General features: G+C 46.0%; 1 protein-coding gene across 6 annotated transcripts in view; it reads left to right on the forward strand.

Moving 5' to 3' along the window:
* LOC122387497 (zinc finger protein Gfi-1-like) overlaps positions 1–19568 on the forward strand; it is a 92650-nt gene extending 73082 nt beyond the window's left edge. The window contains exons 1-8 of one of the 6 annotated variants that reach the window (XM_043377747.1): positions 885–1460; positions 3375–3431; positions 6679–6812; positions 11988–12234; positions 14699–15700; positions 15942–16146; positions 16559–16708; positions 17717–19568. In XM_043377747.1, coding sequence (XP_043233682.1) covers positions 6693–6812; positions 11988–12234; positions 14699–15700; positions 15942–16146; positions 16559–16708; positions 17717–18149 — 2157 coding nt within the window. In that variant the 5' untranslated portion in view covers positions 885–1460; positions 3375–3431; positions 6679–6692 and the 3' untranslated portion in view covers positions 18150–19568. Of the gene's footprint in view, positions 1–884; positions 1461–1515; positions 1577–3374; positions 3432–6678; positions 6813–11987; positions 12235–14363; positions 14552–14698; positions 15701–15941; positions 16147–16558; positions 16709–17716 lie in introns of those variants that run through there. The other 5 variants (XM_043377748.1, XM_043377749.1, XM_043377750.1 and 2 more) reach the window with 5 other exon arrangements.
* Positions 19569–19623: the final 55 nt, after the last annotated feature.

Here is a 19623-nt window from a genome sequence, read left to right on the forward strand (position 1 = left end):
GTAGGATGCATTTCAGACTGATAAAAGTTTATTTTGCTGAGATGTTTGATTTGAAGAGACGTTCCAATACTGTTACAAGACGCATAGGCAATCATGGTGTGTCAAAAGTGGAAATAGCCGGTGCGCCGTCTGGTAACCCGGCAGCCCGCCGCCATAGGGAAATTCATGTTTTTTTTCGCTTTTTCGCTCCTTATGAGTCACTTGATCTAATTAGAGCTTAACTAGGAACGAGGCGGGTCACTTGGACGTATTCGGGAGCCGAATACGGTGTTTTGGAGCCAATACCTGGGAAACCCTACCCGCCCAATGCGAGTTTTTAAGAGTCTGCATGCCCAAATTAACATTGAGCGCGGCCGTTTTCGGTCGGTTTTCCGCGACCTTGTGGCGAAATCGCCTTATTTATTCAACCAGGGTGGGCTAATTCGCTTAACTAGGAATAAGGCGTTGAAGAGAATTATTCAAGGAATAGAGCTGTGCAAAAATATTTTTTGTATTGTTAAAACTGTATCCGCCCTCGAACGATAAATATTGTTGACCCATCAGAAACACAGCCCCTGGAATGCGTTTGGACTTGGCTGGATCTAATATTAGCGAGTATCTGCAAATGCAGTTTCTTGGCTTACACAGTACGCACACAAGCATACATACTTCCTGCCCTTGGTTATTCCTCACTTGAATGAAAATTTTGCTATAATAACTATTCCAAGCAGTTAACAGGTTTTAGTGCAGTGCCAAGTCGGAACCGTTCAGCGCCGCCGGCCGCCACGCCGCCGCTCTGGCAGGGCGTTTGACTTCATATCTCTGTTGCTAGAAAAGTTGTGGACCAATTTACTTGATTCTTGCATGAAAAGATCTGCCATTCAATCCTTAGCAGATAACGAAAATTTGACGTCAATTGCACGGTCCGCTGCCCATATTGTGATACTGCCATCTATTGACAAGGCTGGCGAACTAAAGCCGGGCGGCTATTTCCACTTTTGACACACCGTGTTTTGGAATTGCTCGAAATTTGGTAGGTAACAACTGGGACTGATTTGTGAAATGATTGTGGCGGGTCGTGCAAAGCAGTAAAGTAGTGCTCAATAATCTTGCAGCGCTTTAAGCTTCATTTTGAATCACATGCGCCACAAATTTAGAGATGAAGAAATTGTGGCAGGCATCATCGGTAAGAAATTATCGGTGTTAAATCTTTTCAATACAAACAGAATTTTTTAGCATATAGACTATTTTCGATGGTCAAAACTTAAAAATTAAATAATTTCACACATTTGTTCCATTTTACTTAGCTTTGTAGCTTTCTTTTGATAAGATACATTCTCTATCTTCCCCTCCCTTCTGCTAGTTTCCTGTCAACAACCGAAACAGCAGAAAAAACGGCGGGGTTCATTGGCGCTATTTTCTACAATTTTTCCTATTTTATGCTTAATTTCCTTTGATATTTTTGGCTCAATTATTTTCAGGTAAGTACAATTGGCCGAATTAATGACCTGATATTGTGAAATGAATTTGTATCATGTGCTTTGTGACATTCAATAGGTGGATGAAAGCATGGTGCCATATCACGCCGGATTTGGTTGTAAGAAAATGATGCATCAGTATGGGCGAGAAGTTCGAATTAAGCTCAGTCAGGTATTTTTTTTATTGTGTTACTGTTTAATTTTATTGTTAGGTTCCTAGGTAAATTTTCATTCAACCTAGGAAGTGGCTGCTTGTTACATATTGCTGACTGCCTTTGTCACGTGTTGTGTTTTGTGTTGTTCCTGATATGCAAATAAATGTGTAATATAATTAGCTTAAGTGTTATTGAATTATTAGCATTTAACAGTTAAAAGCTTAACTACCAGCTTTTTCTTATTGCATGCAAAGCTTGGTCTTTCTGCATACTGCACATGAGGGGTATGGGAACTTCGAGGTCATTACCACCTGCGTTTGATTAAGTTGTTAATGATTGTTAATGATCAAGTTGATAATGATTAAGGATTTTTTTTGGATTAGTGAAAAGGAGAACAGCAGGATTACCTGGACAGCACTATGCAAAATGCATTCAACAACTTGACATTGTTAATTAAACACAAACACATCTTTGTGCTCTTTGGTAATTTTTAGCAGCATACTGGTGTTTCCAGACTTCTCATTGGTGCAATGCATGTGCGAGTGTTTCAGCAACAAGAGGCTGCAGCAATCAGTACTGGCAATTCCCATGTATTAGGAAACCAGCAGCATGCTGTTAACCCGCGCACCGACGGGGGTCTGCGCCACCTTCGCACCGACGGGGGGGGGGCGGATGACCGCCCCCCCCCCCCCCCGAGATCTCAAGAACGAAGCAAGATAGCGACAAGCGGTAAATGGCATTGGTTACGCACGGTCAAGATTTACAATTTTTACTAAGGTCATTTTCAGGTCAGGTCAAAGATGACGTCACAGGGGTCGAAAAAGTCAAAATGGCGGCGCTGGATATGGAGAGTTTTTCTCAAATAACTTTCGAATTAGTCAAGATAGGAACAAACTAAGGGCAGCATCGTCATCCTCTCGTCAATCCGCATCAAATGATATATATGTTGACCTCAAAAGGTCAAGGTCAAAGGTTGACCTCAGGTCACGTGACCTCGAGGTCATCATGTATATCATTCGATGCGTCTTGACGAGCTGAACACAATGAGACCATCCACGCGTCTGTATCTTGTTCCTGTACGGAGTTATTGGCCAAAAACCTTTGGTGACCTTTGATGACGTCACATGACCTCACAGCTGCCCAACAGCAAAACAGACCTCAAGGTAGTGAAGGTTGATCGTATATGAAGTCATGTATGGTATATGGGGCCATTCCGACCCGTTTTAGTGGTAAAAACAGGGAGTTGATTTTTCCCCCATTGACTTATAATGGGGAGGTCGCGAAATTGACCTGACCTTAGGTCGCCGATATCAAAATTCCGAGATATACAAATTGTAGCTACTAATGACCTAATAACATCCTGCGACTTTCAAAGGCCTCCGACATCTACTGTAGCTCTGGCACGGTGACAAAGTTGCAAAAAAGTGACTTGAGGCTGGGTCATTCAAAGTGACCTGGTGACCTGACCTTGAAAGGTAGGAGGTTCAAACTTGCACACCATGTGTAAAATTGATGAGGGAATAGTCATACCAAATTTCGCGGCGCTACGCGCCGCGGTTTTCCCGCTATTCGCGAAAAACCTCAGGGGGGGGGGGGGCGGATATCCGCCCCCCCCCGTCGGTGCGCGGGTTAAAGAACTGACTAATGGAACTCATTTCAACCCCCTGTCAGCTTTCAACATCCAATGACAATATCCAAATGTTGTTTTGTTAGGGGTAGGTACTGCTTTCATGGATTCTGAACATTATCCATATTTTTTCAGGAATAAGTGGAATTAGGACTTGTTGCTGCCATTTTAAGGAATTCTTTTAGTGATCAGGTGAGTACTTTTATGCACACAGCCTGCAACATCTGATAAGGGCAATATATCTTTCTCAATTTTATAGAGCCAGGGCCCAGGTGAGCTCTCTGTATCTCCTTTCCAGCCCTCCAGGCTCCATTTCATCTGAATTCAGATAGGTATGAATAGCCAGATATGTTTGGAAGTGGTTTTCATTAATTCATTATAAGCTAAAAGTCAAAGGCCTAAATTATTTACCCTGGCTATCTTATCTGACAATTTTCATAAATATGTAGTTGTCTCTGCCTTGGTTTAATTGAAATAACCTTACCTGCCTAAGGTTGATTTGTTGAAGACATCATATCATTGTCCATGTGCTCTTTATTCATATATGATAAAACATGTTTTTTTAGAAAGTTATATGTTATCTTATCACTTATGTGCTCCCTTTGGAATGTGTGTACTCCTTTTACCAAAATTACAAGCTGGGGCAGATATTTTACCATGTTCCTTGTCCCTAGTGAGTAACTTGGACCTAGATATTCATGTAATTTTTCTATGTATAAGGTGCATTGGTTCCATCTACCAAGAAGGAATATCACAGGTTCATTATGCATCATGTGTACCTATTATCCCATTTATAATGTCTGTGGTAAACTTCAAAATATATAGTGAATTTATAGGAAATTTATAGTGAATTGCTTTGACATAATTCTTTATCTTAGCAAACCAGGAAAACCAAAGACATGTATGGACAGTTGGAGGCCAATTTCATTACTAAACATGTCTCAGAAGATATTGTCGACAGTTATTGCTGGCAGGTTAAAAAAGTCATGGGAAGATTAATTAACATGGCTCAGAAGGATTTCATGAAAAATAGATATATTGGATATTGTATCAGATCTGTATATGATATTCTGTGGGAAAGAAAGAGAAAGGAAAAAAACAAAAACGTTCTCTTTTTATTTGCTGATTATCGAAAGGCTTTTGATTCCCTGAGCCACGAATTTATCATGGAGACTTTGCAGTTCTTTAACTTTGGGGCGGATATGCAGCGGTGGATTGCCACAATGCTCCGGGATGCTTCATCGTGCATATCACAGAATCAGATATCTACCGGCTTCTTTGAAATTGAGAGGGGCTGCAGACAAGGGGACTGCTGCTCGCCCTTGTTATTCATTCTCTGTGCAGAGATTTTGGGTATATTGGTGCGAAATAATCGTCTCATAAAAGGATATATCTTTAATCATCAAGAGATTAAACTGGAACAGTATGCTGATGACAGCACATTCATGCTTGATGGGAGCCAGAGTAGTTTCAGGGCTTGCTTGAAAACAATTGCTGAATTTGGAGCGGCTTCAGGGCTGTCCCTAAATCCACAGAAGTCGGAGCTTTTATATTCAGGTCCGGGTGAGCCGCCATCCTTTATCACACAGTCAGAGTTCTCGTGTGTGCAGGACAGTTTTCGTTACTTGGGAATCATTTTCACCAAGGACATGCATGAAATGGTAGCAGTCAACTGTAAAAGAAAAGTCGAGTCAATAACAAACATGCTCAAGGGCTGGCTCCGACGGCGATTATTTTTATACGGGAAGCGGACGGTTTTAAAGTCACTTGCTTTGTCCAAGCTGACGTACGTCTTGACGGTACTGCCTAATCCTCCAACTGCGATGACTGATGCACTGCAGAAGCAGTTTTTCCGATTTTTGTGGGACAACAAGCCAGACAAAATACGTCGGTCCCATTTGATAACGCATTATGGCATACCCTGCGTGGGAACGTATGGTAAAGCTATGAAACTTGCTTGGGTGCGACGCTTTTTGACCGTAAAAAATATTGTGGGACCGCAAGTGAAATTGGATAGGCTACTAAGTAGCGGTGACCGTTATATGAACAAGTTTGGCTCGAATATGAATCCTTTTTGGAGTGATGTATTTTCTGCATATGATGAATTCAAGCACGAGCTCGTAGTTGAAGCAAGCCATGTTTGGCAGATTCCCATCTTTTTATCTTCCGAAATAGTGATAGGACGGAAGCTCTTTTGGAAACGTTAACTTTTCGACGCTGGATATAGGTCAATAAATGATATTTACAATTCTCAAGGAGAACTTATGTCTTTTGAGGAATTTAGGAGAACTTATCCTGGGTGTTTGAACGCTTTGACTTTTGAGACATTGCGATGCTTGGTACAGAGAATTTCCATACCAAGTGAATTCGGAGGGAAAAAGCCAATAGGACCGTTCATCCACCCGGCTCTACTGCAAATATTGAACGCCGATTGCAGACAATATTATGATGCCTTACTGAATGTGAGATATAAGAAAACAGATTCACCATTACCTAGTCAAATTAAATGGAACTGTATTTTGAGTTCTAACATATTTTGGGGGCATATATATTATCCATACAAAAGGTGTTCAAAGAATACAACTTTGATATGGTTCCAGGACAGAATTGTTCACCGAATTTTGACAACAAATACCTTTGCCTCGAAATTCATGGACGTCAGCGACTTATGCACCTTTTGTGGTAGGGAAAGAGAGACGATGCAACACCTAATGGTAGCTTGCGAAGAAGTGGGTGCGATGTGGCATTCGGTGAAAGATATGATACGTGACCGATTGAAGATTACGCTGGAATTGAACCCTCAGGAAATCATATTGGGTTTTGATCCAGCTTTGTACGAATGCCCTAGGGAAACCGCAACAGCGATCCAGCGACTCATTTTGATAGGAAAATGGTACATATATAGTTGTAAGGTTAGAAAAGAAAAGCCAAGGTTTGTGAACTTGTTACAAAAAATGAAAATTCTGACACAAGCTGAATTTATGTACGACCATGACAAGAATGAAAGGGAAATTAGAGTACGAGATATCAATATGGTACTGTGCTGTAACCAAACATGCTAATGTAGTGAGCATCATGTATGTGCGTTGGAAAATGTGGTAGTTGTGTTGTAAAGAAAATGTGTAATAAAAGTGATGGGGAAAAAAATTATCTTAGCAAATGTAAAATAGTTCCCTACCCCTCATATCAACAAATTTTCTTTAGGCCAAGCATGTTTCTGCTCTGCTTTTTATCCTCTCACTTGTTTTTTTTTCGTTAGTTTTGTGCTGTTTTATGCTAATGAATTTACACAAGTTGGACGTTCAATTCACACATTGAAATGTTTTTCTTCTTGAATTACACTTCATTTTCCATTCTGTTTAAATGTCACCTGCTGTCTGTGTAGGATAGTTGCACTTTTCCATTTTCGTTGCGTTTCTGTCAGTGTTTGTGTTTTCAGTTTTGGTGGCAGTGATGGTCCAAAGGCTCGCTCAGAAATCGTCGTTAGACCTGTTGTGTGAGGTTGCGCTGGCGCCTGGAGACGCAATAGTCTCCGAACTTGTGGCCAATGACCTCAGGATTGAAAAGGAAAAGGTGAGTTGGTGCTGGTGCTGCAAGCACTGCGTGGCCCTGCTGGTTATAGCGGTGCTTATTGGGAGACATATTTAGCTATTTGTTGTTGTTTGTTTGCACGTATTTCGCAGGGGTGCATGGTTTCTCTGATTGACGCGTGGCTTATCGCGTTATCATGGATGGAAGATACATGATATATACAGGGTGGAAAGTAATTACGCGAACATGTATTTTCTTACAATTTCGCCCGTCAGTGGAGATTTTGTATGAGCGCGGGCTGTCATGGAACATGATTGGTCGTGTTTGTTGTCGCCTCATCTACCAAAAGTGGCCTTACTTTGAAAAAATGACTTGGAAGGTCTACAACACGTCTCGACTTCGAATGGTGCAGACGCCATACGCTGCACAAGACCACAATGTGCAAAGATCGCAATTTGGTGTTGCCAGGGAAAGCGTTTGTGATTATTTTGGCTGGATTGGTGCGGAAGGGACTCGGAACGGTCTCGGCACCAGCATTACTCTATTACACGTTTGGTTGAAGCATAATAAAACTTAAGAGGACTTAAAAAGCAAAGCCGTTGGCGGCAGTAAAACCTCGGCGAATTCAGGCGCCGAATGGGTGGTCACCATTTCCGCGACCAAACGACAACAGTCGATCCGAAAACAGGCGAAATGGTTTACTATGGCCGGGTACCCGATCTAAGATATCACGATTCATACATAAATCCGTTAAAATTCGAAAATCAAGCCGTACAAACAATCGAGATGGCCAAAATTCATGAATTAACAGCAGGATTTTCAATTTAAGTTTTCTAAAGACCGGCAAACCTGAACAGAGGAGGACAGGCAGCTGGCTTTGTGGTTGGGTGAGACATCTTCGAAGCTATTTCATCCGTCAAACCTGCAGAACAACGCGTTGGGGGCTGCTGATGCGTCCGACGTCCCGCCCGTCCCAACCTTCAAACATCCGGCAAAGGAACATACATCAGCGTGATATGAGCGCCCGGATGGTGTCAGAATTGCATGTAGTGACCAACAAGGCCACCAAAAATAAAGTATACAACTAGTGGAATATCCTTCCAGACGAGTCTCTTTATCTAATCCACCAATGCACCAAAAGGGGCAAAATGATTGAGCGCACTTTTGTGCCCGACGCAAAGAAACTCTTCTTCATGATTGATACAGTCCTTCCTCTCACGGCCAAAAAGACGCAAGACTGGTGCTTTGAGAACCTGTTCTTCTTCTGGGCATATAATGGTCAATCTGGGAATAGCCCAGACCTCAATTTGATCAAAAATATCCAGGCGACTCTTCAGGAGAGCGTCTAAGAGCTGCTAGTAGCCACCAACATCGATTGCCTCACCAGACAGCTCCAGGAGGCGTGGACTAAGCTTTTGCCAACAGTGCTTGACATGCTCATGTCAATTATGCCTGAACGCCTTTGTCAGTGTATCGCACATAAATAGGAATATATGAAAGGATGAAATTTTCATGTCACCCGCCGCTTTTTCCATTGCTATAAGACGAAAAAGTATGTTCGCGTAATTACTTTCCACCCTGTATGCATGAATTAATTAATGGTGTTACCATGGCGCCGCTATTCCCAATTTCACATTAACCCGCGCCGTGCTGGTGGCCTGAACTTTCCGCCGAGTGCTGGGGGGAGGGCGTTTTCACGCCCCCCCCCCGTCTAACTCGGCTCCTGGGCCACGTAGCGACACGCGGTAAGCGGCAATCGAAAGAGCGTCAAAAATAAGGACGAAAACACTTCGGTCATTTTTTGGGTCAGGTCAAAGGTCAGGTCACCAGAGGTCACCAAAGGTAAAATGTTGACTATTTCAACATTTTGGAAACTGCCCACGGCTATCTCGGGAACCGATAGAGCTACAGCGCCGCGGAAAAGCGCATTCGATAGCCCTTTTACAGACCTTTCTGAATAATGTTCTCAGATTTGACCTCAGGTCAACGGTTTAGCCTTCAGAGGGCAAAAACTCCAAAAATAGCCGTTTTTACGAAAAACGTTTTTTCGTCAATAACTTTTGACTCATAAGCGCCATGACATTACTTTTGCCAGCATCGTGTTCCTCTCGTCGAGACGCGTCGAATGAACTATTTGTTGACCTTGAAAGGTCATTTTGAAAATTTGACCTCAGGTCAAGGTCATGACCTGACCGAAAAGGGTCATGTTGCATATCAGTCGATCCGTATCGTCGAGCTGAACACATCTAACGTGTTTTCACCGCTCTAGCACGTCTCTATCAAAAGTTATAGCCAAAAAACTGCTGGCGACCGTTCATGACCTGAGATGACCTCAGGGGCACACAGAGGGGTCACAGGTGCATTTTTCCTATTCAGTGTGTCATGTTTACCTATGAACCGATGTTTGAGAGCGTTTTGAACGATATTCGTCCAAAAGAGGCGCATTTCAATTTTCTCCCATTGACTTATAATGGAGAGGTCGCAAAATTGACCTGACCTTAGGTCACAGATATCAAAAATCCGAGATATACATTTTATACATACTGTTACTCATATCAATCGCTGAAAGTTTCAAAGTGATCGTTCAGTCGGTGTAGCTATAGCGAGCCTTTGAACTTTTTCTGAGGTAAGGTCACTTGACGTGACCTGGTGACCTGACCTTGAACGGCCTAGGTCTGAAATTTTCACAACATGTGCGGAAATGATGTAGGAACACGTGTACCAAAAACGGCGGCGCTGCGCGCCGCCGTTTTTGAGATATTCGCGAAAAACCTGAGGGGGGGGGCGTAAAAACGCCCCCCCCCCAGCACGGCGCGGGTTAAATGATTAGAAAATCACGATCATGCAAAACTTGAAACAGCTGCGTGTCAGATCCGCGAATGGATACGGAATTGAACGTTGAAATGGAGAAAAAGGGCAAACGGAACCTAGCGATGAACCTAGAGGCATTTATTTTCATTGGCGTCAGGTCAGCCGAGGGTCAAAGTTGAAGTCAAAGTTAAAACGGGTCAAAGTTAACTTAGTAGATAAGGCGCTAATAAAACCTATGTCAAATATCTAATGAAAGGCATGCTTGGGTCACGGAATTTTACCGTAACCGGGCCGTTGCGTAAAACGGGGATAAACGCACAATTTCACACAGCATGAATGAATGGTTCGATATCGGATATTTACCCGCGTCCCGTAGGGGGAGCTCCCCTCCCCCCCCTCTTTCCGTCGATATTTCCTAAAGTACTGCAAATATCGTCTCTTAACTTTCAGGAGCCTTCCGGGCATTAATTTTATACCGTGTGACCAATTTTGTCCATTAGCTACGATAGGCCGGCCACAAATGACGTCACTCTGACGTCATCTTCTGCGATTTTCGACCCGAAAGTTTTTTTTTTTGAAGAGCTGTCACGCAAACAGTTTTGAAGATAGAGAATGTCTAATCAGAAAAGTAATAGATTTAAGAGGGTAAAAACCGTTTTTTATTTTAAAAAAAAGTTTGAAATTTGATCCCCAAAAATCAAAAAATATTTTTGATGTAATAATACCCTAAATATACCAAACATTTTCAAAAGTTTTAAAAAGCGGAATATACATTGTACGCTGTAGTGTCCATGTCCAATGCATGTACAATGTATGTATGTACTAAACACTTTGACGTGTTAAGCTCAAAATTTCGGATTGACTGGGACGTACGGTGACCTTTCCGGTTCAAAATTAGTCTACTCGACATTCTGGAAATACGATGCCAATAAAATGGACGTCACAAGTTTTGCAGTTGAAGTGATTGCAGTAGAACTTTCTTCCTCTGTCGCCTTTTCTATGCCGAACCATTGACATTTGTTTAAATATTAGGGAATGATAGCGAAAGAGTTTGAAATAATTATTCGCTTACCTCTTTCAGTGGCGCCGTAGGTGTGTAAGCTTACGAGTTGTGCAAAAAATCGTCCAAAACTGTTGAAATCGGGAAAATTGAACCTCCGATGACGCCCAGTGACCTCAGTATCGGAAAAAAAAATACTGAAATCCTTATCTCGTTGTAAGAACTTGGTGCTCTACTGCGTCTTTCTATCAGTTTTTGGAGAAGATTTGAAAGTGTACGAAGTTGTAGTTTGATCCTTCCATGCGTTTTGCTTTGTTTTTCGACAAAGGAGTCGTCAACACTGCCTTTTTTATCGATGGAGAGTCAACATGGGCTGCATTCTTCAGACATTTGTTTGAACCCTCGCCCGTATAAGGGGGGGGGGGGGATCGAACGGATCCCCTCGGTTTTTCGCAAATAGCTCGCATAAAAAGCGGCCGGTCGCGACGAAACCTTCATTGCCCTCGCGTTCATCAATTTTACACCTACCCTGAAAATTCCATGACCCTGACCCAAATGATCTTTGACATGCGACCTATTTTGCGAGACCATGTTTGGCCGGAATCGCGATTCGGCGTATGTCGGCGCACATTAGCCGTGCGTTTGCAGTTTTTTCGTGGTTTCAAGCGTCCAAAATGTGATATGATGCTGGTCCCATGCATTAGGGTGGGTGTCCACCTGAAGGCTGAAGGTCAGGTCAGATCATTGACCTTTGATGACCCTGGTTCACTTTTCGAGTTTTACATGTTTCTAGGCTAGTTTGTTAGCTGAATTCGAATTTAGTAACCATTGGAACGTTTATGAAGTAGTTTTGGTGCTTTCGTAACATGTTACGAAGCTGTCAGAGGCGGTTGACACCTACTACGGATACCCGGCAGGACCCCTACTAGTTGACCGGACTTGAACTGAACCGACCTGGCCTAAATGCATGAAGACATCTGTGATCAACACTAGCATGATATTCGTGATCAGCACCCCGAAAATCCCACAGCAGCCTCGGTTCACGACGTTCTAACAGGTCCCGATTTTCCCGACTTTTGGGTCATTGACCTGACCTGGAAGGTCAACCAGTGACCCAAGAACTTAAAATTTGGTATCATCGGCTTCCTCTGGTCACGGGCAACACGCTCGTTTTTTCGTGAAGCTCTAGCTTGATCAGGGGGCCAAAAGGCAAGGGGGCCGGTCCAAAGCCCCCCCCCCCCTCTTATACGTTCGCGGCTGGCAAAACACCAATACGGGCGAGGGTTAAGGCGCGTGCTGCAGGTTTGAAGTCCGAATGTGCTTTTTTGCCTTTGATCGATACTTATTACGACCCTGGTAGTTTTAAACACTGATGGACATGATGCACTTCCTTGTCGGACTCGCAGGCGGCCAAGCGTTCCGGTAATGGCGTACTGGACCTGGACGAGATTCTCCAGCTCACGCCCAAACAGTTAGTGAAACACTTCACCCACTTTGAGTCCAACGAGCTGAAGCGGACGTTCAAGCACACGTGTCGTCTGGTGCCGTCCGAGTGCCAGTACGAGACCACCAGCTTCGGCAGCGAGGACAAGTCGCTGCGTGAGATCAAACGGCATCTGCAGGAGCACCTGGAACAACTCAAGACAGAGAGCAGTAAGTGACCGCCGAATTTCGGCCTCCAGCATGTCAGCTGGGGCATTCCACGATAGATCGTACCAGGCCCGTCACCCTCATCTCTCAGATTTTAATGAAAATCGGTCCTAGGGGTAATCATAGGCCCCAAAGACGCCTGGCAAAATATCAGACTTCTCAGATCAAAACTTTTTGAGTTATATTGAATTACATTTTTTTAACTTCGGTATGTAACGGTGAGTTTGATGGCCTATAACTCAAGAACGGGTTAAGCAACCAACAAAAAGTAAACAACATTAAGCTTGCGATGAATCAAAAATTAATATTACTATTTAAAAATTCCAAAGAAAAAATTTCATTGTTGAGCAAAAACCTTAATCTTTTTTCATTTGCCTCTAATGACTTTTAGGACCAAAATTTTTTACATTTTTATTTTTTCAAAATAATCTACATGTCATTGCAAATCGACATGCAAAAAATTAGAAAGGTGTTCTTTCTATAAGTTCCTCATTTTCCCGCAAACAAAATGGGTTTCGAAGGGATTGATACGACCCCAGCACGCCGTTTCGCTTCTAATAGAGCCTCGCGGAAAAAAGGAGCGTGTGTGCCGTTACAAGTCGCAGCGATTGGTACCCGATTTTAAGGTCTCAGGTTAACCAGTAGCGTCTGAGGTCAGGTCACGTGACTGAAGTTACGGGTTCGGTTTTTAGTAAATAACTTCGCAAAAAATGGCCGCAGAGCCGCGATTTTGGCATCATTGTGTTCGCCTAGCTCAGGTGCATCGAATGGTATACTGTTTGCTAGGGTGAGGTCAACTTAAGTAGTTGACCTCGGGTCAAGGTCAGGTCAGAGCCCCTCAGGTCACGAAGCTGGGCAAAGGGTATCATATGGCATATCATTCGATTCGGAAGGTCTTCCCGAGTCCATTGGTGGCTTTCCCGACTCTCTAGCTCCATTTGATCGGGAGTTATTGACGAAAAACTCGTACGACCCTAGTGACGTCATAAATGACGTCACGCAAGGTTAACAATGCAAAAGTAAAGCATTGCACTTTGCAAAGAGTGCATGAAATCACGATACCATGTACGTGGGATAGTTTTAGATCATTCTCGGCGCCAAAATAACAGTTTTTATATTTCCCCATTGATTTATAACAGTGATGTCACGTGACCGACCTGACCTCATGTAACCTTGAAAAATTCCCAGATATACAAGTTGTGAGACCTCTGGAGGACACCATGTATGCGTCCTGTAACTTTTCATCTCGGACAGCTATGGTCATTGGCGTCCAAAACAATGTCAGAACCAAACAGCCTTTTTCATCCTCGCGCTTATAGGAAAGAGGGTTGAATGAACCCTCTTTTCACTTTTTTCAGATGACTCAGACTTGAATTGAAATTTCAGTAACCCGTGATGTCACTAGGCAGCTTTACCACGCCATTTGTAAGCTCCCCTCCCGAAATCACCATTCGAAACCGTTATCGTGACGTAAAATAAATACATTTATAGAAAGAACACCTTCCTAATTTTTTGCCTACTTCTTAACAATGAGCCAAATATTTTTTTAAAGAAATGAAAATTCAAAAAAAATGGTCCCAAAGTCCAAAAAAATACAAATGAAAGAAAACTCGATATGTCATATATCAAAAATAGCGTATTTTTCGAAATTTCAAAAATACATATTAATCTCTGTTTCATTGCAAGTTCAATGTTATATAACATTTGGCATTTGAATAATCCGTCTTAGAGTTACATCCCGCCAAACTTAGCGCTGCAAAGCAAGATCCAAAAATGTTATACACCATAACTCAAAAAATACTTATCTGATAAGCCTGAAATTGTTACAGGTGGATTCAGAGCCCCTGATTACTCCTGAGACCAATTCTCGTCAAATTCCGAGAGATGAGGGTGTCAAATTGGAAAAAAGTGGTACGATCTATCGTGGAATGCCCCAGCTGTCGTTATAGTCAATTTTGAATAGTTCTTAGGTAAATGAATGAATGTGTGGGTGCGAGTGTCCGGCCGATGAACTTCTCGGGCTATAATTGTGTTTTGCGCCTTACATGCTTACATGTATGATGCTATGCTTTGGGTAACCAGCTTCCTTTTTGCCTCGCCCACACTGACTTGATCAACGTTTTCCGATCCAGCCTCCTTCATCCATGGGCTGGATCCGCTTCCAGTTTGAGCCCTGAGGTCCGACCGGCGGCAAACCGGACGATCCTGTCTTGAATATCGGACCAACTCCCATCGGATCACACTCTCCAAGTGATGAATATGTGCTGGGTTGAGTTTGGTTTTGTCACCATCTTCAGCTGTGACTTTGAAATGGCATTAGGTAAGCGAAAGTCTGAATAAAAAAGTTTGTTTTTAACATAATATTTTGTTTCAACAACTAACGCTGCATTAATAATATGAAAAACAGTTTAATATATCCCTTGCGTAGCTCAGGTTGGGTGCTGACAGTATTTTGCTGGTTTTGCAGCGGGCCGTATAAAATTCACGGCTGAAACTACTGTGCCTATACCACGGAGGGTTATCGAGTCGCGCCAAGGCAAAAAATCACCGGGCAAGGCCTCTCGTGAAAAGCGGTCTTACATTGCTCACGAGCTTGTTCCCCAAGCACCTGAAGCCCCCGACAATCATGCTGCTAGCCCAGAACGGGCATATGCTCAACGATCGTCGCCGTCGGAGAGGCCGTCGAAACGAACTCCGACAAGGCCCAGGAAGCGCCCGGTGGAGTCGCCGCCGCCGGCACTGGTCAGTCCTCCGGAGCGGTCCCAGTCCCGCCGGAGGCGCACCACCGAACCGCCGCCGCCGCCGGCGCCGGTCCAGCCTCCGGCCGTGTCCCCGGCGCCCCCTCCTCCGGCGCCGCCGTCTCCGCCGCGAGAGCAGCTCCGCGAGCACGACTACGCGCGGGACTCCGCACTGGAGTCCTCCGCTGGCCCCTCGGCGGACTCCACGCCGACACCGCCGGAGCCGTCCGTCAACCCAGCTGAGAGCGAGGCGCCCACGGGTGCTGGCACAGCCGCTAACTCGGCGATCCCGTTTGAGTCTGACCTAGCCCTGCTTGGTCTCATGGAGCGGGAAGTGATTGGACCGGGCTCGGACGACGGCCTCGGCGGCGGTGACGGTGCCGAGAGCAGCGACGGCGTGCCGCTGGTGGGCGCCGAACAGGTGATCCGCGGCGGCGTGATGCGCTCCGCGGACCTGCCGGTCATCATGGAGGGCGGCTCGGCGACCGTCAGCGGCCTGCGCCGCTACACCCGCGTGGTGGAGCGCGACGAGTATAAGCAGCACCGTAAGCCCAAGGGGCTGGCCAAGTTCATCAGCCAGTCGGAGGAGGACAAGGAGAAGGCGCGACAGGCGCTGATCGAGATGCGCCTCCGGCCCAGCATGTGCAACAACTACGTGTGTCGCGTGTGCTTCCCGCCGCAGCGCTTCACGGCCCTGTCCTCGCTACAGTCGCACTACAAGAGCCACCTGGGTACGTAATGCATTGGGTACCATAAGTTTATACTTTATTAATTCCTTCGTACTTTTATGGGTTAGTTTTTAAACTTTAGATTTGAGCATCTTTATCCTGATCATCCTCATCATATATCCTGATATCTATTATATTCGAGTCATGGCTTTGTTTTGCGTCATGTCTGTGGTCGTTATCCGACTGCAGTTGCATTCCTTAATAATTAATAGCCATAACTCATATGACCCTCGCATTTTTTCAGGCATCAAGGACTTCTCCTGCAAGCTGTGCCACAAGTCTTTCACTCGAAAGATGTCGCTCGACTACCACATGCTGATCCACGAGCACAAGACGCGGTTCCGCTGCAGCACTTGTGGCCACGAGTTCCGACACAAGTCGCACTACACCGAGCACCTGCGTCGACACACTGGCGAGACGCCTTACATGTGCTCCGTCTGCAGCCAGGGGTGAGGAGACATACAGACGGCGGTGGGTAGGGGTGGTTAGACGGACAGACAGCGGTGGGTAGGGGTGGTTAGACGGACAGACAGCGGTGGGTAGGGGTGGTTAGACGGACAGACAGCGGTGGGTAGGGGTGGTTAGACGGACAGACAGCGGTGGGTAGGGGTGGTTAGACGGACAGACAGCGGTGGGTAGGGGTGGTTAGACGGACAGACAGCGGTGGGTAGGGGTGGGTAGACGGACTGTGGGGGCCGGGGAGACACTATGATGATACGCCTATATCCATTTAATTTTTGTCATTACATGAATTTTGTTTTGATTCGGCGATGTTTCACCAGCTATCTACCCGAATGAACGAAGTCTTACCACAATATCAAGAACAATAACTGTGCGAGCTGACTCTCTTTTGTGTGACAGTTTTAAGGCGAAGAACTCGTACCGTCGCCACCTGGAGTCGAAGCACGGCCAGCGTCTGACCAACAGCGGCAACATCGTCATCCTGTCCGATGACGAGCACCGCCGGCTGCTGGAGCGCTCCCACCAGGAGGACCGATCCAGGAGGCCGAGGTAGGTCCGGCAGACCGGCCCGTGCTTTACCTTTATAGAAAGAGGCTGTGCTCGAAGAAGACGGTGTGGTTGAAAGTGGTGGCTTTTAACCCGGCGGCCGCTGGGCCTCCGCGCCACCCGCCGGCCGCTGGGGGGGGGGCATATAGTTGCCCCCCCCCCTTTACTTCTGCGACGATATCGTCGCAACGCGAAGAGATAGAGAAGCGAAACTTTGCACACATCATTCTGAATACCCAGCCGAGGTTGTGTCCAAATTTGGTGTCGATCCCATTTGATTTGACGTCACAGTGACGTCATCAGTGAAATTATAGATTTGCGACTCTCATATTCCTCACGATACATTAGATATATGGGACCGAATATAAAGGGTCGATTATTGGTCAGAAACTAGATGGAAGTGTAGTTAGATGTTTTAGGATGACAGTAGGTGCTGTCTAGTTCATTTACAGTTGAGTTCTATGCTCAGCGTCATCAGAAACGGTCCATATCGGAAAACGACAAAACTTTATGACGTCACTGTGACGTCATCTTAGGTGCTACAACCACCAAACTTTCCTCAAACATTGCCTAGGTATTCATTTGAAGCTATGCCAAGTTTCACGTTCGTAGCTCATCAGGTTTCGGAGATATTTCACAAAACGTAAAGGGGAGTGGCAACTTTATGCCCCCCCCCCCCCCCCGGCGGCTCGTGGGTTAAGTGAGCATGCCCGATGCCGGGACATCCAAAAGTTTTTTTTTTTTGCACTTTTCCTATATCAACGCAGCAAATAAATGATGTGCTAACAATCCGATGCTTATTTGCTGATGTGTTTGCTGCACCTTGCCACATGCCTTCGATTTTCGTTGCGTTTAGCCTTAGCGAATCACCATCATCCTTGTTTTGTTTTTTTGCCGTTTACCACGTTGAGCTCGTGTTCGCCGCCGCCTTGCCTTATGCCAGTTCCGACTCAGCATTTCTGTTTGTGCCTGTACCGGTGACCTGACGCCGCGCTGTCCGTCCGCCTGCAGGGCCCGGCCTCGTTCGGACGACTATCAGGCGCCGTCCAGTCCGAGCAAGATGGGCTTCTCGTACGTGGACGTCGTGGTGCGTCAGTCGACGGGCCGTGTGGAATACATGTGTAACGTGGAGAGCATCGTGCCGCCGCCGGGCCGTGACGTGCTGCAGCAGGTGGTGGACGCCACGGTGGCTGACGGACCGGGGGAGAAGCCGACGCTGGCAGAGCAGCTGCTGGACCCGCTGCCGCCGCTGGAGATCCTGCCGCCGCTGCAGGACTGGGAGAGAGAGCTGACCCCGCTGGATAAGTTCACTCCTGGCGCACCCTCGGTCGCCAATGATCGCATGCAAAGGCCGCGAGTCAATCTGACCAGCTCTCTTGGCAAGTACAACGTGTTCTACTCGTCGGGCAATGTGTCCAGCAATGTGCGTGTCGTCCAAAAGTGAGTGGGCGACAGCGCCGTGCGGGGTGGGAGGCACCCCCACCTAGGAAGCGTCCATGTCTGATAGACTACATCAGCTGCGCGTGGTACTGTCGGGGGGCAAAGACAATCCCCGTCGAGAAAGCTGAGCTGAAGTTGGAGACGGAACGGGAAACGTTTACATTTTGAGGGTCGTAGAGCTTGACGGTCTGGAGAGATTAGACGAGTATCAAATCATGTAGCCAGTATGCGGTGATTTCGCGTAGCCATTGTGTGTGAGAGTATCGTGTTCTTCATGAAGAGTCTTGCAGTTCTCTTTTGATCATCATTCTTTTTAGGCGTTCTGGCTCGCCTGCGTCGGACCACAAAGCCACCCTTCAGACCCCTCGAATCGACGCGTTGGTTGATGCTTCATAGGCGACTGAATTTTTGGCCAAGATGCGTTATATCGCAATGTGTGCCAAATTACTGAAGTGTTGGCGCTTCTCAGGCTGGCTGGCCATATGATGCACAATGGGCATGATGCAGACTCCATCTGCCATTGTAAGGTGTACGATGTGATGAACCTTTAAAACACGAACTTGAGTGTTACCATGGGCTCAATGTGGCTATGCAGTGCATTTCCTTGCAGTGTAACAAACTTTCCTTTTAGTTGTATGGAGCGTCTTCCGATTGTATATTTTATAGTTTTGTAATCATGCATTTCATTGTATAGCAGCAGTGTGTGACTCGGCGCGAATCATTGACACATGGCTGTCACATTTCCTACGGGCCGCTGTGAGTTTTGATAGTTGTATCGGATACAATCCCGAGGCTGAGGCTGGGTTCGGCCCGTGCCGTTCCGTCTGCCCGTCGGGCGTCCGGTGCTGTGCCGCGGGCAGTGCGGGCTCCGCTGTACGGGAAGTGCTCCACGAGCCCTCTGCCGCATGACGAGTGCCTGATCAATGTCACTGTGCATTCCGTAATCAAGCGCTGTGCTGCTCGTGCCTTTTGCTGGAAGGAGGCGCCCCACCGCGCGGCAGCGTCCTCTCCAAGCGGCTTCGGTTTGGTGTGGGCGTGTGGTATGCCATCGCGGAGACATTGTGTCACATTTACGACTGCAATGCTCGTGCATTGTGTGTCACAGAAAACTGCGCTCAATGTGTGAGGGCCGGGTGTGAGCTAGCAGGCCGTTATTTTTGATTGGTGCCGAATGCTCTATGGGGGGGGCGGGCGGAGCCGCGGAAGAAAGTGCACTGCGTGACAGTTGTATCGACTTCCGTGTCCCTTTGGCCAGCAATGGCGCGCGTGCCTCGGCGATTGAAACCCGTGGAACACATTTCCATTTTCAACGGGCTTCCATAAGCTAAAGTACCTCGGACCTCATTGTCAATTGTAAAGTTGTTTGTCACTTTGTATCCACTTGTCAATATATTTTGGAAAAAATGTTTAGCCATTTTCACCGCCTGCCGTTAACCATGAGTCCCATGGTATCCTCTATACGAACGAATGGCTAAGCA

This window comes from Amphibalanus amphitrite, unplaced genomic scaffold (assembly GCF_019059575.1).
Source record: "Amphibalanus amphitrite isolate SeventyFive unplaced genomic scaffold, NRLGWU_Aamphi_draft 000288F_arrow, whole genome shotgun sequence".
Lineage (NCBI taxonomy): Eukaryota > Metazoa > Arthropoda > Thecostraca > Balanomorpha > Balanidae > Amphibalanus > Amphibalanus amphitrite.